This window comes from Tenrec ecaudatus, chromosome 6, assembly GCF_050624435.1.
Source record: "Tenrec ecaudatus isolate mTenEca1 chromosome 6, mTenEca1.hap1, whole genome shotgun sequence".
In the NCBI taxonomy this organism is placed as follows: domain Eukaryota; kingdom Metazoa; phylum Chordata; class Mammalia; order Afrosoricida; family Tenrecidae; genus Tenrec; species Tenrec ecaudatus.
In genome coordinates this window covers 152,664,272-152,688,702 of record NC_134535.1, presented here as the reverse complement: position 1 = coordinate 152,688,702, position 24,431 = coordinate 152,664,272, and the positions used below count along the sequence as shown (strand labels likewise).

At 43.9% G+C, this 24,431-nt stretch overlaps 2 protein-coding genes across 3 annotated transcripts in view; both read left to right on the top strand.

Moving 5' to 3' along the window:
• DHTKD1 (dehydrogenase E1 and transketolase domain containing 1) overlaps positions 1–17,357 on the top strand; it is a 67,321-nt gene extending 49,964 nt beyond the window's left edge. The window contains exons 13-17 of the mRNA XM_075552382.1: positions 9,667–9,831; positions 10,847–10,929; positions 12,258–12,427; positions 14,251–14,336; positions 15,135–17,357. Of these exons, the coding sequence (XP_075408497.1) occupies positions 9,667–9,831; positions 10,847–10,929; positions 12,258–12,427; positions 14,251–14,336; positions 15,135–15,236 (606 nt within the window). The 3' untranslated portion in view covers positions 15,237–17,357. The remainder of the gene's footprint in view (positions 1–9,666; positions 9,832–10,846; positions 10,930–12,257; positions 12,428–14,250; positions 14,337–15,134) is intronic.
• A 4,819-nt stretch (positions 17,358–22,176) lies between these two features.
• The window catches only part of SEC61A2 (SEC61 translocon subunit alpha 2), a 40,542-nt gene continuing 38,287 nt past the window's right edge, over positions 22,177–24,431 (top strand). For both annotated transcript variants that reach the window (XM_075552374.1, XM_075552375.1), the window contains exon 1: positions 22,177–22,298. In XM_075552374.1, the coding sequence (XP_075408489.1) occupies positions 22,292–22,298 (7 nt within the window). In that variant the 5' untranslated portion in view covers positions 22,177–22,291. The remainder of the gene's footprint in view (positions 22,299–24,431) is intronic.

Genomic DNA, 24,431 nt, shown 5'->3' with positions numbered 1-24,431 from the left:
AGACATTATAATATTTGAATAAAACAGAGCCAATAGAATATCAATATTCCTTGGAAATAGGTATGTTCATTTTTATATCCAATGAAATACATGGATTTCTGAATTAATGTGCTTTTTAAAAAATTAACAATGGAAATACCTGTGATCACTGGCTGTTGAATTTTCCTTTTGTGAGTCACTTCATTCCCGCAGCGGAAGGTCTTCAAGTTCTGTGGACGCTGTAGCATGTATCAAGTCTTCACCGTGGGTATTCGGCACGTTCTGCTTCTGCATTCATGTGTTGCGGGGCGTTTAGCTTGTCTCCAGCTTTGGGCTATTGTGAATTGTGTTGCGGTGAACATTGGTATACACGTTTCTGAGTCTCTGCTCTCAAGTCTTTTGGTAAATACTTAGGAGCGGGAGTTTTGAGTCATAGGGCAGTCTATTGTTAGCCGTTTGAGAGCCAGCCACACTGATTTATACAAGACCTTCACCATTATAGCATCCCCCCCTCGCCGTGAACAGGTTCACGTTTTCCCACATCCTTGCCAGCATTTGTTATTTTCTGGGTTTTGTTTGTTTGCTTGCTTGTTTTAACCTAAAACATCCTAATGAAAGTGATATATTATTGTGGTTTTTATTTACATCTCTCTTCATGATTAAGAAAAGGTATGTTTGGTGGCCATCTGAATGTCCTCTGTGATTAAATGCATCTTCAAACTCCCCATCTTTGATTGGGTTCTTTGTCGTTTGTTGTTAAAAGTTTTGTGTTTTTACAACTTTCCTCTAGTTCTTTAATTATTCCTTCCCGTCCACTATCATGATTCCAATTCTACCTTACAAATCCAGCTAGATCAGAGGATGTGCACTGGTACAGATAAGAGCTGGAAACACAGGGAATCCAGGACAGATAAACCCCTCAGGACCAATAATGAGAGTAGCCATACCAGGAGGAGAAGGGGAAGGTGGGGGAGAAAGGGGAAACCAATGATCTACATATAACCCCCTCCCTGGGAGACATCAACAGAAAAGTGGGTGAAGGGAAACATCGGTCAGTATAAGACATGACAAAATAATAATAATTTATAAATTATCAAAGGTTCATGAGGGAGGGGGAGGGGAAAAAACAAGGGCTCAAGCAGAAAGAAAAAGTTTTGAAAATGACAATGGCAACAAATGTACAAATGTGTTTGACACAATGGATGTACTATGTATTTTGAAAAGAGTCATATGAACCCAAATAAAATGATTAATAAAAAAGTTTCATATATTAGGTTACTAGATTTTTAATTTTTAATCAAATAGCTTTTCATAAGATAGCCTCCGGAGACAGTCTCCTAGTTCATAGCCTGTCTTCACTTTCTTGGCTGGTCAAAATTGTGATGAACGAAAGTTTTTCATTTTTATGAGGTGCCATTTTTAAATTTTATTTTTTGCTGTCAGTGCTTTTGTTGTTTTACTAGATGACTGAATTGTTAAAAGCTGCACCTGGAATTTTCTTCGAAGAATTGTATGAATTTAGTTTCACATTTATGTATGTCCTCAATCCATTTTCAACGTGTTTTTCTGTATGTGTGAGGCATGGATCCTCTTTCACTAGTTTGCATGTGGAAATCCAATGTTCCCAACACCAGTCATTGAAGAGACCCCTACCCCCATCCCACGCAGTGAATAGACTCAGCACCCATGACAAAAATCATTTGATCGTAGATTTGTTTGTTTTTATTTTAAACTTAGAGAAAAACAAAAACCAATATACAGCATGCTTCTATGGGACATACGCAGGAGACACACACACACACACACAGCAATAATGAAGGAGAGAGAGGGTAAAATGGTGTAACTGGAGTGGTGTCCTTCGGTGGTCAGGATAGGACAGCATGTGTGCACACAGGGATGGATCGGTTGTAGAGAAGAACCCAGCGCATGTGTCTGTGATAATAATTGGAAGGTGTAGATGATAGTACGTGAGTAGGGTGGTAGGAGCCTGAAGAAGTGGTCTTGACGTTGTTAGCTGAGAGAGATGATGGAGGAGGAGGCAATGGGGTTCTAAAAGATGTGAAGTAGACATTTGGGAGAGAAGGGAAATGCGTCGGTGTGGGGAAGATAGTATAACAGGCCAGCAGCGTCCAGGACTCACTTGAGATTCTTGGTCAAGAGTTGAAGTGAGGTGGTTGAGTAAGATGGTGAACTCATGGAGCAGCAAATAAAAGCAGGCACAACTGAGCTCTCAGAACTTCAGACTGTAGTCGAGGGTTGGCGACCTGGAGTGAGTCCAGAGTGGGAAAGGGAGGGGCAGGAGGTGCCATTGAGACTGTGCACTATTGCTGGGGGGGCTAGCTCATCATAGCCATTGTGAAACGGGGCTGGTATCACCCCAAACTGGGAGCACATTAAACGAGCTACTCTGAGAAAGCGGTAGCCTGATTTTCTTTCTTTCTTTTTTTTTTTTGACCCATTTTATTTATTTTTTTAATAAATAGATTTATTGGGGACTCTTACAGTTCTTATAACAATCCACAAATCAATTGTATCCAGCATATCTGTGCATACGTTGCCAGCATCATTTTCAAAATATTTTCTTTCTGTTTAAGCCCTTGATAGCAGCTTCTCCTTTTCCCTTCCCTCCCCCATCCTCCCACCCTGATGGACCCCCTGATAAATTATGTTATTATTTTCATATCTTACACCACCCGCTGTGTCCCTTCATCCATGTTTCTGTTGTTTCTCCCCCTAGAGAGGGTGGGGAGCGCGAGTTATACGTCGATCCCTGTAGTCTGTTCCCCGTTTCTCCCTCCCTCTTCTCCCCTCGCCTTCCCCCTACCCTCATGGTATTGCTACTCTTATTACTGTTCCTGAGGGGTTTATCTGTCCTGGATTCCATGTGTCGAGAGCTCTTATCCGTACCAGTGCACATGCTCCGGCCTACCTATTTGTAAGGTAGAACTGGGGTCGTGATAGTGGGGCGGCGAGGAGGGGTGTGTGTGCATTAAAGAACCAGAGGAATGTTGTATGTATATTAATGCTATGCTGCATCCTGGCTGTCTCCTTCTTTCCTGTGACCCTTCTAGGAGGGGATGCCCAATTTAATGCAGTACAAATTAGTTGTGGGCGTTTGCAGGATACCCAATTGGGTGAAGGTCGAGGGAGCCCATGGTGCTGTGTGAGAGTGCTGTTGAAGCTGGCTGAGGCAGGAGAAGAACGGTCACTAGGACCAGGAGTAATAAGCAGGCAGCAGCGTGAAGGGGATACTTCAGAGTGAGGAGAACCTGTGCAGGTACCCATGAGATAAAGCATAAAGAGTACCTCCACCTTCAGAGCAGGAAAGTTGAACTCATCACTTTAATTGCGTGTAAAAGTGGATAAAGCCCCCTTCCAGTGGATGCATTGAATTTCAGGATCAGACATCCAGCATGGAAGGGGGAAAAAGACAAAAACAAAATGAGAAAAGAGTGCCCTCTAGTGTTCCCAAGAGAAGACACCAAACCTGGTGCGACTGATTATGGAGCAACCCTGGGAGCGTGCGGGAAGCTGTGCCTGGGGCTCCCACGGCTTTGAGTCTGTGGCTGTGAGTTGCTCTGTCTTTGACCTGCAGAGCAGCTTGTGGGTGGAGGCCTCAACCTCTAGGCGGTATCCAGGGGCTTAGTCTCTACACCACCAGGGTGTCCTATCAGAAAAATTTCCCACAAAAACAAGAATACAAACCTCAGAGTAACTCCCCCCCACCCTGAAGATAGCAAAATGGTCCAAGTTTAACACAAAAGTCACAAAAGAAGGACCAGTCGAAAGCAAAACACGAAGAGTCATTTCTCATATGGAGGTCAGAATAATGCAAAGTTGATCATTTTAAGACTATGTTGGTAAATGCTTAAAGAAAGTAAGAAGCACAGAAAGCAAGCAAACTATCAGATATTTGGGAACAAATGGGGGTAGAAAATGAGAGACTCTGTGTGGAAACTGAAGACAGTAAAACAACAATAACAAGAAGAACTCGATAAACTCAAGTGGAACTCAAGAATAAAACATCTGGATCAGACAAAGGAAGAGAAATGCCCAGCAGTGGAGTCCAACAAATGGAAGATGAAATAAATAAACTAGAAGACAAAATAACCGAATTATCAAGTTTCATAAGAAGCAAGCAAAGAGAAACTAGCAACACAAAAGGAACTAGGGGTTCCGTTAAGAAATCTAATATTGGAATTTTTGGAATTCCAGAGCATAATGCCAAAAATAAAAATATAGAAATGTGTTTTTTTCCCCAAGAAATACTTGGAGATAATTTCCCAGATCCGAACAGAAAACCAAGTTGCAAATACAAGAAGCTGCAAATACTCAGCAGGAGGCCTCATTCTCTGTGATATCAAAACTTACTGTGCAGTTATTATGATCAAAACAGCCTGGTATTGGTTCAAAGATAGAGATTTAGACCAAGGGAGCAGTACTGTGAACTAATAATTAAACCCAGCTATTTATCTCCAGTGGATTTTCAACAAAGGGTCAAAGTCTACTCGGTGGAACAAAAACATTCTCTTTAATAAATGCTGGCAAAAGTGAATAGCCACCTGACGAAATATGAAACAGAACCTGTATCCCATACAATACACAAACTGCCTTAGGCTGGTACTCCAGAGAAGAAAAACAAATGAAGCCTTTATATATATATATGTATGCCTTGGAATATATATATGCTTATATATTATGGAGAAAAATATAAGTATACCCCCCAACCCCTTGCTATGAAGTCCATTTCAACTTGCTGTAACCATGTAGGACAGATCAGAACTTCCCCTGTGGCTTTCCAAGACTGTAAATCTTTATAGACGTAGAAAGCCTCATCTTTCTTGCTTGGGAGCAGCTGGCTGTTTCAAACTTCTAACCTTGTGGTTAGCAACCTAATGCATAACCCAGTATGCCACAGGGCTCTCTCTTACTAGGTAGGTAGGTAGGTAGGTAGGTAGATAGATAGATAGATAGATAGTTAGAGAGAGAGAGAGAGAGAGAGAGAGAGAGAGAGAGAGAGAGAGAGAGAGAGAGAGAGAGAGAGAGAGAGAGAGAAATGGCTTTATCTCAAGGAAATGTCTCACATGGTTTTAGAATCTTGCAAATCCAAATCTTTAAGTCAGATGTCAGAATTAAGGCTTCTCCTAACTCCTATATCCATAGGAACAGATGAATCCAATTTTAGCAGACCAGATAGCAGGCTGCAGGTTCACAGGCTTTAGAGGCTAATGAATCCCAAAGTTGGCAGGCAATATGGCAGGCCCTTGTCCCAAGAACTGGAGAGCAGATAATGAGAGGCAGGTGCAGGATCCAGAGGAAGCAAAAAGGTGGGGTTTTGTTTGTTTGTTTCAGTTGTCCATAGATGAAGGGGTTTCAAAATGTTCATGGGAAAATGGGATTAAAGAGAGTGGGAAATTTTCAATAACTGTATAAGCTCCCTCGAGTTTCCAGAGAGGCCCACAGTCCTGAGACAGGGCTGTGTATGATCTGAGTGAGGATGGTACACTCCACCCTATCCCCTTGCATCAAATCAGGGCTGATCACATAAGACCACTTCATGGTAGATGATTATATCATCGCGTAATTGCCACATTACCTTGTGACATAGAATCTTAGCCAGCCAAGTTGACGTACAACCTTTTTTTAAAAAATTTTTTTACGTACAACCTTAACCATCACTAGGTAAAAATAGATCAAAGATGTAAATTTTATATCTAAAACCTTGAAATTCCTGGAGGACAATGCAGGAAGGAAAGGACGGTAACTAATCTTTTGTGAAATAGGGTAACAAATACACAAATAGAAGTAGACAGGAAATGTAAATGGAACTTCATAAAATTAACATTTTATGCTCACTTGACGACCTTATTTAAAAACCAAATGGACAACTTACAGTCTGGGGAAAATCTACAGAAATCATTTATCTGATAAGAGTCTAATCTCTAAAATCCATAGAAAACTAAACAACAGCACTCCCTCAATGCTTGAATACTTTCTTCTATTAAATTGGCATTCTGTGATGCTCACCCTCCTGACACAACCGCTGAAGCCAAAGTGGGTGAACAGCAAATATGCTGAAGAAAGCTGATGGTGCCCGGCTATCAAAAGAAATAGTGTCTGGGGCCTTAAAGGCTTGAAGGTTAACAAGCAGCCATCTAGCTCAGAAACAACAAAGCCCACATGGAAGAAGCACACCAGTCTGCACGATCATGAAGTGTCGAAGGGATCAGGTATAAGGCAGCATCAGAAAAAAAAAATCTTACCATAATGAATGAAGGGGGAAGTGCAGAGTGGAGACCCAAAGCCCATTTGTCGGCCATTGGAGATCCCCTCGCTGAGGGGTCTAGGGAAGGAGATGAGTCAGTCAGGGTGCGATGTAGCACCGATGAAGAATACAGCTTTCCTCCACTTCCTAAATGCTTCCTCCCCACAACTACCATGATCCGAATTCTACCTTGCAAGTCTGGATAGAGCAGAAGATGTACGCTGGTGCAGATAGGAGCTGGAGGCACAGGGAATCCAGGGTGGATGATACTTTCAGGACCAGGGGTGTGAGGGGCTATACTGGGAGGGTAGAGGGTGAATGGGTTGGAAAGAGGGAACCGATTACAAGGATCTACATGTGACCTCCTCCCTGGGGGACGGACAACAGAAAAGGGGGAGAAGGGAGACGCCGGACAGGGCAAGATATGACAAAATAATAATTTATAAATTATCAAGGGTGCATGGAGGGGGAGCAGGGAGGGAGTGGAAAAAAGAGGACTTGATGCAGAGGGCTTAAGTGGAGAGCAAATGCTTTGAAAATGACAAGGACAATGAATATACAGATGTGCTTTGTACAATTGATGTATGTATGGATCGTGATAAGAGTTGTATGAGTCCCTAATAAAATGTTTTTTTTAAAAAGCTAAACAACAAAAAGACAGCTCAATCCAAATGGGGAAAGGATATGAACATGAAACAGGACATCCAAACAGCCAACAAAATAAAAGGATGTTCATTACCATGCAAGTCAAAGCTACACTAAGAGGCCTTCTTATGATCGCTAAATAAACCAAAGTATAGCAAAGACAGAAACAGGTGCTGCAGAGGAGCTGAAAACTGGGACCCCTTTACACTGGTGGTGGGACTGTAAAATAATACCAATGTAGACAACAATAGTACACTAAAAAACAAATAAACTAGAAATACAACAACCTTATGACCTAGTAGTCTCACGCCTAGGTAAATATGCTAACCCCCAAAACCAAACCCATTGCTATCGAGTCAATTCCAACTCACCGTAACCCTACATGACAGGGCAGAACTGCACCCTAGGGTATTCAAGACTATAGTAGATCAGTTTTACCCAATGCTCTGCCTTCTTTGATTGATGATTGATTGGTGCTTCCATAAGCATTAATTGTGAATCCAAGCAAGGTGAAATCCTTGACAGCTTCAGTCCTCTCTCCTTTATCATTGTGTTGCCTACTGGCTCAGTTGATTATGGTAGATATATAGAGGTTAAAATGTAATCTCATCTTGCAGCTGTTAATATTTTATGCTAGGTTTGTCTCGTCATTGCTGTTGGTTTTTTCTCTCCCTGTTTGTTTGCTTCCTAGTTGTCTTTTGTATGATTTTCGGTATCTGAAATCCAGGCTAGAGAGATCTTCAGTGTCAGTAACTGGGTTAATAACTCACAGGGGCATGGCAGCGGAGCATATAGGGAAATGGGAGCTACAGCAACATGTACAAGTAGGAAATGTTCTAAAATTGCTTGGGGTAAAGATTAAACTATGATATGTAAAGAATATGCAAAAACCCTACATATATTTTTAAAACCTGTTTAAAAGCAGTAGTCAACATATGTACACTGTTTAGAATAATTGCCTTTTAAGTATTTCCTGGTTTTATTTTTTATCGTTTAATCTTCGCCCACTATGATGGTCTCTAACACTTTATACCATTCAGAGTTTTATTTTTAGCCACATTCAAGAGGAAGATATGTAAAGTGCTTACAAGAATCTGTGGCTTACACGTGCTTGTGCAATTCCTCTGCTCTCACTGTGTTTATCTCACGCTGTGTCCGTGCCATTTATTCTCAGCCCCCTCGCCTGTTTCTAGGTTTTCTCCTTTGTTGGTTGTGTAATGGCATGTGTGGGTTTCCACGGTGCTTCCTTAGCACCGCGCTCTGCTCTCCTCTCCTCTCATTCTACTGCGTTTTCTCTAACACCGGCTGCCTCTTGGCATGCGGTGTCCCTCTCTTTTCCCAAAGTTATTTCGGTTGCATGCTGTTTACTGGGTGGGTACGTAAGTTCTGTTCCTCTTGTCTCTGGTCATTTGCAGTCGCTCTGTCAAGAACTCTGATGGGCCGGGGAGAAGTCTTTCAGCGTCCTTCCCCATGGGTGCCAGTTTACCCTGTTGGGACCACAGTTGAGTGTGGGCTGGAAGTGGGGGACTTGGAAGTGGGGGGAGAGAGTCTTGCTGGGCCTGGCTTTCCTCTGCTATCACTTCTGAAGCTCCTCTAATGCCACGTACAGGGGGTCCCCTTCCCGCGTGTCACTTCACAGCCGCTGTCCCTTCTCCAGCAGGACCCTAAGGAGCCCTGCTTGCCTCTACTGAGACCTGACGGAGCTTCTACTCTGGGAGAGTTTGCCCGTTTTCTCCCAGGGTAGCCAGCGCACGCCCTCTCTGCAACGTGGAGGCCGTCGGTAAAGATGCCCGGGATGGCGTCCTTTCCCTCTTCCCTCTTCTGGAGGAGGATGGGGAGCCTGGCCGCACAGAGCTGCGCCCCCAGCTCCTCTGAGATCAGTTCCCTTGCTCTCAAGTTGTCAAACGTTGCTTTGGGGGTTGTTTGGCTACTTTTGAGTTTTTCTTTTTTCACTTAAAAAGCAACAGCACCGCTGTGCTTACGTCACGAAGAGAATGAGGTGCCGGTAGTGTTTCCTTCCGCCACCTAAATGTAGAGTCCTATGGAGCTCTTTTTTAAAGGCTTTCCGGACGATGTCTGTACTCAGCCATGTCTGGGAACCGCCAAGTTTGCTGACACAGACTGGGCACAGGGGGGCTCTGTCAGGGCTCTCTTTGGGGTCACCGTCTGCAGGTGGGAAGTTTAACTTCTGGTATTGTTCTCTGCTGGAGAAAGAGCTTTCTCTTTTATTTAAATTTTATTTTACTGGGGGCTCTTACAGCTCTTATCACAATCCATACATATATCGATTGTATGGATCTGTACATATGGTGCCATCATCCTTTTCAAAACTTTTTTTATACTAGAGCCTTTGATATCAGTTCAGTTTTCCTCTTCCTCACCCACGAACCTTTAATAATTTATATATATATTCATGTCTTACACCGACCGCTGTCTCCCTTCACCTGCTTTTCTATTGTCCGTCCCCCTGGGAGGGGGCCATATGTCGATCATTGTGATTGGTTCTCCCTTAATCCCCAACCCCCGCAAGCCATCCCTTACCCTCCTAGTTTCAATACTTCCCTTATTGGTCCTGGGGGCTTATCTGTCCTGGATGCCGTGTGTTGTGAGAGAAAGATCTTCTATTACCAACTGAGAATCTGTGTTTTCCCCTTTGAGTAGCATATTGTAATGATGAAGGGTCTTGAAAAAGTCTATTGCGTTTTCATCTCATTTTTTCCATGAGCTTTTAGAAGCCTCCTTGTGGAGGATCTGAAAGTTTGACATTTTCCTTCCAGATGTGTGACAGTGCAGAAGAGGGAGTGGATGGAGACACGGTGAACATGTTTGTGGTACACCCTACTACGCCCGCACAGTATTTCCATTTACTGAGAAGACAGATGGTCCGGAATTTCCGAAAGCCCCTCATTGTTGCTTCCCCCAAGATGTTACTCAGGTTCCCTGTAAGTAGAAAAGCCGCTCGCCAGCTGTTCACATCTTGTGGTTTTATTGTTATCTCTTCCCTGATCAGGTGTATATAATTGGGAGGAAAATGAAGCTTTCCACTTCTGTAAAAATTCATCGTCTTGGAAACCCTCAGGGGCAGTTCTACTCCCCTCTAGAGTTGCTCTGAGTCGGTGCCGACTCAATGGCTGTTCGTTTAGTTCATTTGGGTTTTGTGTATGTAATTATATTTCTTAATTGCAGAAACACATTTGTTTGGGGCTTTAATTGGCCTTAGCAGTTTTTCATATGTGTTTTTGAACATTTCAAGTGGAATTGGAGATAGAGCTAGCTCTAAGTGTCTCTTGTCCTGGAGGGCATGTGACTCCCGCTCTTGGTACCCCGCTGTGTTCAGAAGTCATCCGTAGCCCCAGCCCTGGGAGTCAACGTGGAGGAAATCCCCTTCAAGTTCTTCTACCCGCGGGGGTAGTTCATTGGTGTTGGTGCTCATGCTCACTTGTCCACTGCACCTGGAAACAACTATTTTACCATGGCTGCTTGAGCCAAGAGGCATCATAGGACATTCAAGAAAAGCTAATGCAATCCCTTTTGCGCCATTTTCCCAGACGGGATCCCTTTGGCACCAGTATTCCTAGGTAGCAATAGTCAAGGTCCAGGTCAGAGTACGTCACTGTGAGTTATGTCTAGGAAGGAGACACATCAAGGATTTTTGACTCGGCTTCTCATTTGTATCCCTAGGCTTTTGCCCTGCTTCCTTCAACCCCAGCTCTAAGATGCCTCTAGGTGGACTCCAGCCACCAACCAGATACATGAACTCTTTTCACCAGCCATGAAATCTAACCTTGGATGTCCTCACAGAAATAATTTGTGTAGACGATCTAAATTTTAAAAATACTGTTTATTAGTGTGCTAAGTTAGAAATTTTTCCTCTAGTTTTTGGTAAAGATCTAATCAATAAACAAGTCTTTAGGTTATGTCCGTTGTTTGATCAATCTGTGACTTCCTCCCTCTTAGGCAGCTGTGTCAGCTCTTGAAGAAATGGCACCAGGAACAGCATTCAAAACAGTCATTGGCGATTCATCCGTGGATCCAAAAAAGTAATTTGATGCATATCACTGTGTTCGTAGTCTACACGCAGAAGAATCTTAAGTAATGTAAAATTAGTTCATGTGGCATAATCCAAAGTGAGCAAAATCTCCTCTACGTAGATGTATTCCCTTCCTAAGGCTGCCGTAACGAAATACCACAACCTGGGGCGTCTAAAACGACAGCCATGCATTCTGTTACAGTTCTGTAGCAGTAGAGCTGGTTTCTTCCCGAGGCTTTGAGGGAGAATCAGTCCCTTGCCTCTCCCCTAGTGGCTGGTGGTCGACAGTGGCCCTTGATGTTCTTTGTCTTATAGATGCACCACCCCAATCTCTGCTCCATCATCGTATGGTTTTACTATCCGTGTGTCTTCACATGGCTTCCTGAAAAGGACCTCAGACACTGGAGTTTGGCTCCAGCCTAATCTTAACTAATTGTATCTGCAAACACCCCGTTTCTAAATACATTCTCATCCTGAGGTTCCAAGTAGACATGAATGCATGAGAAAGAGAGAGAGAGAGCGCTTTAATCTCGGTTATTGCTAATTCGGCACAGTGAGGAGTATTGCATGTGATTGACATGTTTTGTTCTGGGGCAGGGGGCGGGGCAGAGAATCACTGTCTTAGAGAGTACAACCCAAGTTGGGAAGGCAGAGGGGTGGGGAGCGAGCCCTCCAGGACATGAGCTTTGACGGGACACTGTTCAACCCGTGGGAGTATCGGTGGCAGCGTGGGCTGCTAGTTGCTCTGCATTCCAATACCAGCAGTGGCTACCAGGGCGAAAGATGAGTGTTTCTGCTCCTTTAAGACTGACAGCCATGGCAACTCACAAGGGCAGGTCTGCCCTGTCCGGCAGGATCAGTGTGAGGCTGCATTGACACTGTGACGGTGAGTTTGGTTCATTTAAAAACATTTTTTGTGCCACCTTGCACATTTAAATTGGTCATTTGTGGATTCTAAAAAAGTAATTTGATGTAAATTTGTTTTGGTACACTTTTAGTTAGTGTGAAAACTAGTTCATATTCGGGGATGCCAAGTGACCCAAATCTCCTCTAATCTGGTAAAGTTTGTTTGATCTGGTGGGGTAGGCATTAGGGTGTGCTCCCGAGTGGACTTGGGAGACCCTTGGTGTTGAAGAAGGATGGCTTGGGTGTCACATGCCTGGGCCCCATGACATAGCATCCCACGGCTTCACTGGTGAAACAGTGAAACCCCCACAGTCTCCCTTTCTTCTCATGAGAGCGCCTTTATTCTAAATGTTTTCGTTCCAACTGAACACTCAGCCCCTCGCTTACTTTCAGTTATCTCTCTCCCATCTTGCTCCCCCTTTACACCAACAGCGTTAAGAGACTGGTGTTTTGCAGTGGCAAGCACTTCTATGCCTTAGTCAAGCACAGGGAATCTTTGGGGGCCAAGAAACATGAGTTTGCCATCATCCGAATCGAGGAACTGTGCCCCTTCCCACTGGATTCATTGCAACAAGAGATGAGCAAGTACCAACACGTGAAAGGTAAGAGGTGGTACTTGCCAGGGTCCCGGGGTTCACACATCAGAAACCTCTCACATTAGCTCAGGTGCAGGCAGTGAGGGATAACTTTGTGGACTCGGGATATTTTAGAAAGTGTCATTGGGAAACCAGGTACTCTAACTCTCTTGGGGTTCCTCAAAATCTCCCTTTCTCTCACCTAAAGCAGCTAATACCTTGAGGATTTGGGGATAACGAAGAGTATGCCATCATTGATAAGATGTCGAGTAGGCTTTTACAAGACAGATCTTAATTAATGAGGCTGGAAGCATTTGGATATCGATATCTCACTTGCTGCCATCCCGTCGATGCTGGCTTACATGGCCCTCTAGGGCACGGGAGAACTGTCTCTGGGTTTCTCAGATGGTCACTCTTTACAGCAGTAGAAAGCCTCGTCTCTCTCCTGCCGAGCAGCTGGTGGTTTAGAGCTGCGGGCCTTGCAGTTAGCAGACGACTGCATAACCACTTGGCCACCAGGGCTCCTGGATATCAAAATATGTACCCTTAATCAGTCATTAACACGGAACGAATCAGCTACTTAAATGTATAACATAAAATGATGTAACTTGTAGGACAATTGCTTTGGGCTTAGGGAAATGATCAGACATCCCACCGTACAAGTCATAATAAGGGAAATGGAACTTTCTTAAAGCAAGAGACGTACTGTGAAAGGTACTATGAAAAGGGAGAAAAGGTGGGGGGGGGGGGGGAGAAACCACTCACACATATTTGCAATTCACCTCTGTGACAAAGACTATCCAGGGTATTTTAAAACTCTTTTTAAAAAATGGAACAATAAGAAAGCACACCATCCCACTTAAACACTGCGTAAGATTTTGTATAGACACTTTACTCAAGAAACAGCTGGCAAACAAGTGCACTAAAAGATGCTCAGCATCATTAGTCATTAGGGAATTGCCAATTAAGCCATAACGAGAAATGACTATGCGCCAATTAAAATGGCTAAAATTAAATACAGCCACCCACCCGTGTTGACAGTATCAAATGCAAGGACGCAGCACACGCGGAATGCTCACACCCACTCGAGGAAATGTAAAGTGGTGCCTCTGTTCTGGCAAATGGCCCGGCAGTCTCCGACAGAGTTTGTTGTAAAGTCTCCACGTGATTCAGCTGGGCTCCTCCTAGGTCGTTAACCCTAGAGAAAGGAAAACACTTTTATTTTTTGTAATCGAGATAAGATTGAGTATTTTAAAGTGACGAAACCTGTTTCACACAAAAAGCTGCATGCATGAAACTTCTTTGTTCCTTATTGCAAGAAAAACCTAGAAAGTACCGACATCCTCCATGGTCTAGCCATCAGATGGCCTTCCCCAGGGGCACAAAGGAGTGAATCACACACACAGCCACCTGGCTGAATCGCAATTAGATTTTGCTCCCTTGCGGAATCAGGCCCGAAAGGCTGCAGACCGTATGATTCCATGTACATGACATTCTGGAACATGCCGAAATGTAGGCAGTGAGAAACGATCAGCAGTTGGCAGAGTTTGGAGGTGGGAGGAGAAACTGACTACAAAGGAGAGGGTCGGGGACCTTTTGAGGTTGACGGACCTCTTGTATGGTCATGGTTGTAGTGGTGCACATATGGATGTGTGTGTGGATTGTGATAAGCATTGTACAAGCCCCCAATAAAATGATTTAATTATTAAAAAAAGACTGTTTGTCAGAAAGAAACAAAAGACCAGCAACATTATCCTACTTTGGAAAAGAGGTACTAGTTGTGTATGTATAGGTTTACTTAAAGTATGTGTTTGCCCAGGGTGCTGAAATCAACTTTCTTTTATTTATAGATTTTATTTGGAGTCAGGAGGAGCCTCAGAACATGGGTCCATGGTTTTTTGTTTCGCGAAGGTTTGAAAAACAGTTGGCCTGCAAGGTAATTCTCTCTCTCTCTCTTTCCCTCTCATTGTTGTGTGTCTGGGTGTGTGCTGTTTCTTCTGGAATAGTAATCAATGGATCTACCCTCATTATCAATCACATTCTTTTCTTTAGAGATAAGCCAAAATACAAATTTTAACTTTAATCCAGTCCTACAAAACAACATGCTGAGTGGTTTATCTAGCTCTGTATGCGTACACATTAAAGACCTTTTAAAAAGTTGTTATATATTTTTTAAAAAGTCGAAGCCATCCTCTGCTACCTTCTCTAGCCAGCTCCTAATATATTGCCCTCCAGATTCATATGGAGGACCCCGAGAGTCAGGTTGATGATCAGGCTTGTTGTACAACACGGACTAGAGACACACAGTATAACACACCAGTCTGCCTACCAAGTGCACATACATCAAAGGCACACACTTCCTGGTGGTACTAGAGGAAAACAATTAGAGAAAGAATCATCTTTCTGTTCTGTTTTGGTTAAACTCAGCTCACGCATGACATACTTGTTTATTAGGCTCAAATCATTCCATTTTAACGATTCTAATTCAGAAAGTTCAGAGCTAAAACAAACTAATGTTTCCCATAGTGGGACAAACCCAGGGGCACCTCTCTTCTGCTCATGCTTGGGATTTACCAGTTTCGTGTGACATGCATTTCCCTACAATGTAATCTATGTAACTCAAGTGACACATGTTCAGAGAAGCTAAGGGGATCCACACCCTTCCTTGGGGGAGCCAAGCAGAACACTGATGTAATCAAAATGTCATTTTATTTCGTCTCTGCTCCAATTCCAGCTGCGTCTTGTGAGCCGGCCCCCTTTGCCAACCCCTGCCGTAGGAATTGGCACCGTTCACCTGCGACAACAAGAAGACGTCCTCACCAAGACCTTTGCCTGAGGTTGCCCTGTGAAGAATTCTGACTTCCTCTTTAGATAGCTGCAGCCTAGGAAGGCCTGCTTCCTTCTTTTCTCCCCTTTCTCTGAAACAACATTCAAAGCCTTCTTTCTCCAAGACATTGGGACCGAAGAGGACAATCTAATCTGGAATCCGTGAGGAGTAAGGGAACCGTTCATCAGTGCATGGAGTCAGCAAATACACATAGTGTAATCGTGATATGTTTGGGTTAGATCTGAGTGAGGTGTAGATTAGGTCATGCCTCACATTAGTTCAAATTCTGCTCTTTGTAATGCATGGCAGCTGCTCAGGGGATGTTGTTCAGCCTGCGCTTACAGGTTCATGTGCATTACCTCAGGAGCTGCTTCTTGATTGGTTGGGTACATACCACTTGCATGAATTATTGTTTCCAGTTTTTCCGACTACCGGGCTTTTCATTTTATGTCATCGCTGGTGCGGCTCTCCAGCCACTGTGAAGAAGTTTCACCAAACAATGTAGCAAACCTAGGTCATTCCAAGCTGTGCTCTTCTAGAGAGTTGTTTTGTCCGTTATTTTAAAATAGAAGTGCTACTCAGTATAAATTCCTGCGTATATTATCGTCCAGCCGTAGTTATAAGGGAGTTTTAGCTGTGATAACATTGATTTGTGGTCTATTTTATTATAATATTTTTTCCTCTTCAATTTGTCGTCACAGTTACATCTCAGTGTTTTAAATTGACTTTGAGATTCTGATATCTGGATCTCAGCCCGGTCGGTGGATCATCAGCCTTATTTCCAAATGTCTCTGCTGCAGTTGTTGTTAGGTGCTGTCGAGTTGGTGCTGACTGACAAGGACCAATGTGCCACAGAACGAAACCCTAGTTAGTCCTGTGCCAACCTCACAATTTCCCCTGAGCCCATTGCTGCGGCCACTGTACCGATTCGCCTCCTTGAGAGTCTAGCTCGTTTTCCCAGGCCATTGACTTTCCCAAGCATGCCCTTCTTCAGAGACGTGCTTTCGGTAACATGGTCACGAGCACTGTAACCTTGACTCAGGGAACTTCCCAACAGCAGGTGCCTGAGGACTTCTAGAGGTTACCCACCCGTTCCTTCAGTCTAAAGTTAAGCTTAGAATAGGTAGTCTAAAACTGTGTGGCTGCACTTGACTTTAGGCTATGCATCATCACACTGGCTTCCTTAGAAATGATGGCTGCCGACTTCACTTTCGTGGCAGCTAGCAGCATCTTTCAAAATCAAAGTAGATCGGTCATCTTACCGTAGCAAGTTCGTATTATAGATTCTTTAATGTTGTTGTTGTGAAGTAGGTGAAGATTTATAAGGCATATCATCCATTTAGCAATTTGTATACGTTCTGATTCAATCCATCGCAACCCCCTCCATGTACGATTGATGATCCCACTTCCTCCCTGTCTCCTGTTTATATTGGTCCTTCCTCCCTCAGCCTTTGAACTTTGTCCTTGGGTAACTGCTGTCCTTTTGATCTGAAATGGTTGATTATTCTAGCTTAGAGGTGAAAATCAAAGTCTTGGTGGGTGGGGGTGGGGTCCTACCAGTCTCTACATGATTTCTATTTTTAATATAGTTAAGCATGAGTACAACAATTTAACATTTCTATGATAGTCACATCCATCTTCTTTCTATATGCCTTAAAGTTTTATTTTTCTATCAAACCTTATAAATCATGTAACTCAGTGCCATTTAGGTAATCAGTAAAATTACAAAGATCCATTGGGGAAGGTTGGCTATCAATGTTTTTAATTTAATTAGAAAAATATAAAGTGCAATTCACTTTTCAATGCTGTTGATACTTGAGTTAAAAGATTTCAAAAGGCTGGATATAAGATGAGATAGAAAAGGAGTTTTTTTGCTATTTTATTTCTACCATTTCAAATTTCTCCCTAACTTTACACCTATGGTTTCTTGTTACATCTTATCCCTGAATCACAAAATGTATCTTTCATTATTTTGATCTTCTTACTCCAAGTCACTATTTCAAAAATGGGTCAGCATTACTTTATTATTCTTTACCTCCTCTTAAGATGTGATATTATATTTGTGTGTGTATGCATGCCATGTTCATGTTCATTAAAGAAAGGAGTTTAAATTGGGTATAGTTAATGAATGGAAGTATTAGCAATAACAAAAATACTCTTGTCTTAAATGAGATATTATTTTTAGTAAAATAAAAACGAATGCCTTGTAAGACCATTTTTCTCACCTTCTTTTTGTTTTCTATATATATACTTCTTGAGGGAAATATTCCAAAGCATAGACTTTGTGTTAGCTTCGGTTCTCTAGAAAACCCAAACCAGTGACCCTTTATAGATGTGCTTTATATACATAGAAATTTCTATCAAGAAAATGCCTCACCTAAGGTGTCAAAATGGGCAGCCAGCCCAAGTCTAGGCAAATTCGAAGTCCATGGATCAGCTGTTAAGCTGGAGGCTTCTGCTGATCACATAGCTTTGGGGGCTGCTGAACTCAAGGCCATCAGGAAGACCACAGGCTGGTGGTTGCAGAGGCAGATTAATCAAAGGTCAGCAGGTTATTAGACATGACTAGAGAGGTGAATGGAACCACTGTTAGCAGGTCAGCTGGCAAGTAACTGATGGCTCCCAGATCAGCAGGCAATATGGCAGCCTATTGGCTCAAGTCCAAAGAATCAGAAGTCGATGAACCAGATGCAGGATCCAGATCCAGCAAAAAGCAAATAAGGTTTCCCACAGCATCTAGGTATATAGGAAATAGGTCGTGCACCACCCCCAGGAAACTTACTTTCAATTGCATCAGGTTGTGGCCTTCGTAAGGGAGTTGCATTCTGGCCTAATCTTCTTAAACTGATTGACTGTTCACAGCAGATCCCATTATGGAATTGCTTACATTATATTAGGTCATGTCATGAGGGAGTACTAGGCTTTAACTGCAGAACCCCTGAGAATCTTGACCAAACACAGTTGACACGAAACCTATCACAGTTTCCATCTGATTCAATATTAATTTTGGAGTTGTAACTATTCTTTTAAAGAAATTCCTTGACTGGCCATAGGGAGAACAATTCCTTTTACAGCATTGAGGAAACAGCTAAACCTTAGGGGTTGTGCAGGAAGTCAGTCACAGATTAAGAATGAAGTCTCTTGAGGTGGGGGGGGGGGTGTTGAAGTTCTAAATGCTTCTCTGGCATGTTTCTTGGATGTACTTGGACATTTAGTTTCCACTTTCATCTCCTCATGGGGTTCAAGTTAAATTGAGTTTTAGAGAAATTTGAATAGAATGTTTAAATCCTCAATATTTAGAACACAGGGTTACCTAAATGAGCACCTCATCATTTTTTCAGAAATAATCCCGTTTCATCTGAGTCAGATGTCACGGAGACTGTTATTTCTCCATTGCCAATTATAAAACCACTTAATTTTAGGAGACTTTTGTTAAAAGTATATTATTTTACTATTATTACCTTGAGTTTTTGTCTCATTGAGAGCTTCAAAATATAATTGAATTAAAACAGGAAATGACCCTATAAGAGAAGAATGGTATTTCATCAAAAAATATTTGATACCTACTACATAAACGACATTGTTCTAAGCATTGGGAATACAAAGAAATAAAAGTTAAAATGGATGGATCCACTCCTCAATAGACTAACAATGGCATTGAGAAGATAGAGTATGCATGCACATATTTACATACACATACATAGGCATATATTATTTTTTGGTTGGGTGTGCTGGAACAAGGTGGAAGGTCAAAGTAGAGGAATGCTCTTCATAGATGCAGATTAGGTGTTATATGTGGTCCTTCAGGACAGTCTGGACAGCACATGTAGTAGTAGGACGACTGAAGAAACAAGAGGGTGAAAGCCTATTCCTAGGTTCTTGGAACATGGATCTATCCCAGAAATTGTACAGAGAGGGATAGGCCACTTTCTTCCTTGTGTCCAATGAATTTTCCAACTGAGTGCATCTTTTTTTGAAAGGCTAATATATTCATGCAATGAGCTCACAGTCAAAGCAATTTAAGCTAACCGTTTGCAGGCTAAGATCAAGCAAAAACACCATGTAAACCTATAGAGACAACTGAATTAATAGTTTGAAAGAGACACGGCAGGGGAGGTTGGCAGGAAATCGAGAGCTAACAAGAAGTACAAAGAAGAAATATCCTGGAATTGATAGTGGTGATGGTTACACAACTGTTAGAAATGTGATTGAGCTATTTAAATATATGATCTATGTAAACCCCTCAGGACCAATAATGAGAGTCATGATACCAGAAGGGGAAGGGGAAGGGGAAGGGGAAGGTGGGGGAAGAAAGGGGGAACCGATCACAATGATCTGCATAATAACCCCCTCCCAGGAAGATGGACAACAGAAAAGTGTGGGAAGGGAGACAGCGGTCAGAGTAAGACATGAAAATAAAAATTACAACTTACCAAGGGTTCATGAGGGAGGGAAGGTGGGAAAGGGGGGAAATGAGCTGATACCAAGGACTCAAGTAGAAAGAAAATGTTTTGAAAATGATGGTGGCTTGACATATGTCCAAATGTGCTTGACCCCAGTGATGGATGGATGAATTGGGATGGACTATTCGAGCCCCTGATAAAATAACTAAAATTTAAAAAAACATAAATGTATGATATGTGAATTGTATGTTAGTGAAAGTGAGATAAGCATGATTTAGAAGGGTGGGAGATTATGACAGTAGCAGATTGTATTTTCAAAAAGACGACCACAATATGGAGACCCAGAGGCTCTTCCAAAATTTTGCTACATTTGCTAGAAAGGCAGTCTATTTCTCCCTTTGAAATTGAACAGGCCTTTGTGTTTGTGGAAGTGAGTTTGCCATCACTTCCAAGTACATCCTTTGGTACCCAGCTCACACGTTGTGAGGAAGCACAGGCCATGTGATGGGCCAGCTATAGGTGCGCCAGCAAAGGTTAGCTGACAGCCAGTATCAAGTGCTAGAGGTGTGTGAGCAAGCCTCCAAGTCTCCTGCTCCTCAACCTTGGGGCTACCCAAGCTAACTCAAGTGAAATTGAGACCTGCTCGAGCCGCACCTGAAATGTCCCTCTCCTATTTATGTATGCAAATTTTGCACTCTTGTTGGACAAATCATTGAATTTGACATTTATACAAAGGGTTCCCCCCATAAAACCGATGCTCATTTGTTTTTTGGATGTGAGGGAGATAGCGCATTTGGAGTTTATTCCACCAGGTCAGATTGTTAATCAAGCTTTCTATTTAGAAGTTCTGCTTAATCATGTGTGACAAAAAAAGCTGGATTTGTGGCACACAGGTGACTGGTTTTGCCACCACGACAATGCACCTGCTCACACACATTTCAGTGTGCCAGTTTGGGGCACCAAACAGCATGCCTCTCTTGCCTCACACACCTGCCTCACTTGACCTCATTCTGTGTGACTTCTTTTTGTTCCCGGGAATGAAAAGGGCCATGAAATGAAAGAGATATGATGATATAGAAGAAGTGAAGAAAACAACAACCATCACAACAGAGGTGCTGTCAGCCATCCAAAGAGATGAGTTTGAAAGATGTTTCCAAGAATGGAATTGCAGATTTAACAAATGTATTTTAGTGTAATGGAGTGTACTTAGAAGGTGATAAGGTTGTTTTGTTAAAAAAAAAATACATAGCTTTGGGGGGAAAATCCATTTTGGGGAGGGTACCCTCCTCTATTAGATCACCTTGGAAATGCTTCCGTGGACGTTATAAATTGCCACGGTTTAAAGTGTAGAAGTTTGAGGGTCTACGATGGATTAAATTCCTAGCTTTCCCTCACGCGCGTAATCTTGATTTTATCTATGTAGCCCAGAAAGGTGAATCCTCCAAAGCCACACAACTGTTAAAAAGTAGAGGAATTAAAATGTAGATCTGGGCGAGCAGGGAAGAAGGTAAAAATGAGGAGCTGATGCCAGGGGCTTAGGTGGAGAGCAAATGTTTTGAGAATGATGAGGGCAACGAATACACAAATGTGCTTTACACAATTGATGCATGTATGGATTGTGATAAGAGTTGTATGAGCCCCTAATAAAACGATTAAAAATTAAAAAAAAAATAAAATGTAGATCTGTCTTGATAAGACTGCCTCCTCTTCCAGCACGGTTTTCTAGAGGACAAATGGAAACTGGTGTATAGGGCAATATGAGTCAGATGGCTAGAAAACTGGCTTCAGGTCATGTTAAACCGCAGAAGGCATCCAACCCTGATCTCTCGGAAGACGGAGGAGCCTCCTAAGTAGCACGACGTAGGGGGAGAGCTCATAAGCTATTAATTATGGACTAGATGCCATAAATTAAAAACAAAACAACAAAAATGAGCTCAGAGAGTACAGGATGGCAGCAAATAAAAGGTGATGCGGTCAGGTTAGCTGTCAGGGAGACTCGGCCCCGCGCCTTGAAGAACCCGTGGCCACTGCGGCAGCTGCACAGCCCGGAGCCTGAGCCGGCCCCTCCTGGTAGCACAGGACCGCGGCCTCGGCCGACCCTGGCGACACCGATAATGGCCATTTCTTGACACTGAACTTGAGTTCGTTAGCGTCGCTCCAAGGTAGACGAACTTGGATCGTCTGAACGCTCGCTCGCACGCACCTGGCATCTCAAGAAATGAGCCACCTGCGCCACCACGGTCCCTTAAGAGGACGGAGACCTTTAGAGATTGCAGGGCAATCCCGTCACGGCCGACACCCACGCGTCCCCGAGACCGGGATGCAGAGGAGAAGGAGGAGGAGGAGGAGGAGGAGGAAGAGGAGGAGGAGGAGGAGGAGGAGGAGGAGGAGGAGGGGGCGAGGCGGCTGCCCTGGGCCCGCCCCCACCGCAGCGCCGGCGGTGACCATGGCAATGGTGCGGACGTCGGCAGCCCGCCGCGGGGCCGCGGTTTTGGGGCGCGCGGGGATTGGGCGGCCGCGCGGGTCACGTGGCGCGGGGGCGGGGCCTGTGCGGGGCCGGCCGGGGCGCGTCGGCAGCCGGCGGCGAGGCCCAGGCGGCAGGACCCGGAGGACGGCACCGCCAAGGCCGCTGCCACCCGCTGGCCCTCCCCGGCCGCCGCCATGGGGAGTAAGTAGCGCGGCGGTGCCGACCCCGGCTTGCACGCGCGCGTGTGCGAGACGGGCGCGGGGCGTGCGGGGCTCGCCCGGGGCTCGGGGACCGGCCGCGCTGCGGGCAGGTCGGGGCCCGGGCTGCTCAGCCTGCGGGCCCGGGATGCGCGAGCTGCCCGACCGCTGCGCAGGGGCCGGCGCGGAGCCTCCACCGAGTCTCCTCTTGCCGCCCGGGGCCTCGGCAGCCCAACTTAGGGGACTGTGACCTCCGTAGGGGGCGAGGAGGCCATTGGTTTGCTTTTGGGGGGCGGCGGCACGGAACCCGGTTAATGCTGGACCCCCTTTTTAAATTTTTCAGGAGCTGGTTTGGAAGCTGGCAAGCGTATTTCGGTTAATTACTCTTTCGTGCCGATGTCGTTGTGATGAATAAAGCTCCGTGTGCCTTTTACTTAAAAAAAGAAATGCATGAACTATGTTAGGAGATGAAATGAATAGTATCGATAGCATAGAGTTTACGTTTTTCATCTGAATGATTCCCAAGCATTTACTGCAAAGTTACTGTGGATAAGGTTGTGTAAGGCATAGAACGAAGACCTTGTATTATTAGGGGGAATCTTGGGCGGCCCTGTGCCCCAACACGCAACACTTGTGTAGACTTCTGTAGCTGTTCAACTGTTTGCAGAATGAATGGAAAACTACGTACTCAGGCGGGATGCTCCTTGCCCAGCTATTGGACATTTGCTGGAAGTTTGCCAGAGGAAGTAGAGGAGACCCTGACCTTGAATTTACACCATCATGGGTAAAATTCGTCACAAGCCTAGATCGACTGGCAGACAAAAGCACTGCTTGAAAATAAATACACCAACACAGATGATCATAATTTCAACAACTCCAGTAGACTGCCTTGGATTGAGGGGGAGAGGAAAAGGATTCTGGGAAGTGTCTCATGTGAACGGTGTTTGCTTTGTGGTAGAGCTCAATGCTTTTGTAATTCAGAGGTACAGATTTACTTCTGAAATAGCCCAGGAGAACTGCTGAATTCTTTTAGGAAATATCAATGACTGCATTCATTTCTAGAGGTTTTCTAAAGTGATAAGGAGCCGTGGTATCTCAGGGGTAAGTCCTGGGCTGCTAAACCAAAGGTGGGTGGTTCAAACCCACCTGCCCTTCTGTAGGAGAAAGATGTAGCTGGCATTGAGCTGCCATTAAAACTACCGCCTTGGAAACAGAGTCAGTTCTACTCTGACTTATATATAGGGTGGTAATGAGTTGGATCAACTATAGCAGTGGATTTGGTTATTTGGTTTTCAGAAAGATAATATAGCCAAGTTTCGGCTAACTGGAAGTGTAATTAATCATACCGTCATAAAACAGTGTCAACATGTTAGTTCCAGGATCCAGTGCCTATAAGGGAAGGTGATCATATCGTATAGTTAGCTAGGGCTTCTTGTGTTTCTCTTCCGTGTCACAGACTCTTGGCAAAGGACTCACCCTTGAAAAGATTATCATCTTCATCCCCCAGTTCCCTGGCACGGTTTGACTTAAGCCATGCCAGAAGATAGTTGTCTGACAGTTCTTAAAGAACCTTGGTTCATTTTTGTATCTTTTATATGTAGGGACTTCATAAGATTCATGGAAAAATGGAATTAAAAGATAATGGATTTTTTCCACAAACTTTTTGAAGTCCCCTCAGACTGTAAGAGACAGCAGGGAAAACAGTACTTTCTAATGAAAACATATTTGTTTTCTGGACTGACTGTGGAACATAAACATGTACTTTGAGGTTATTATTGGAAGAAGAACCAAACAATTAAAAATGTGGCTTAAGGAAACTAAGAGGGAAAGAGAGCGAGAGAACCACATCCCGGCCTATCAAGCCTTAGTACATTCCTGCTTGGAGCAGCCAGTGCACAGAGAGGACCGTAGGGTCAGCTCTACCATGAGACACAATGCCCCCTTACTGATCACAGCACTATGGGGGACAGTACTGGGATACAAATGCAGTAATTGTGCCCAATATGACCCCTTCACCAGGGCAAAACACGAAGGGAGCGTAACAGAGCAGCAAGGGGAGCAAAGCAAGAAAGTCATCCAGGAATCCTGAAAATAAACTTCAGAATCGGTGGGCAGGGCTTGGCACCTCACCAGACCT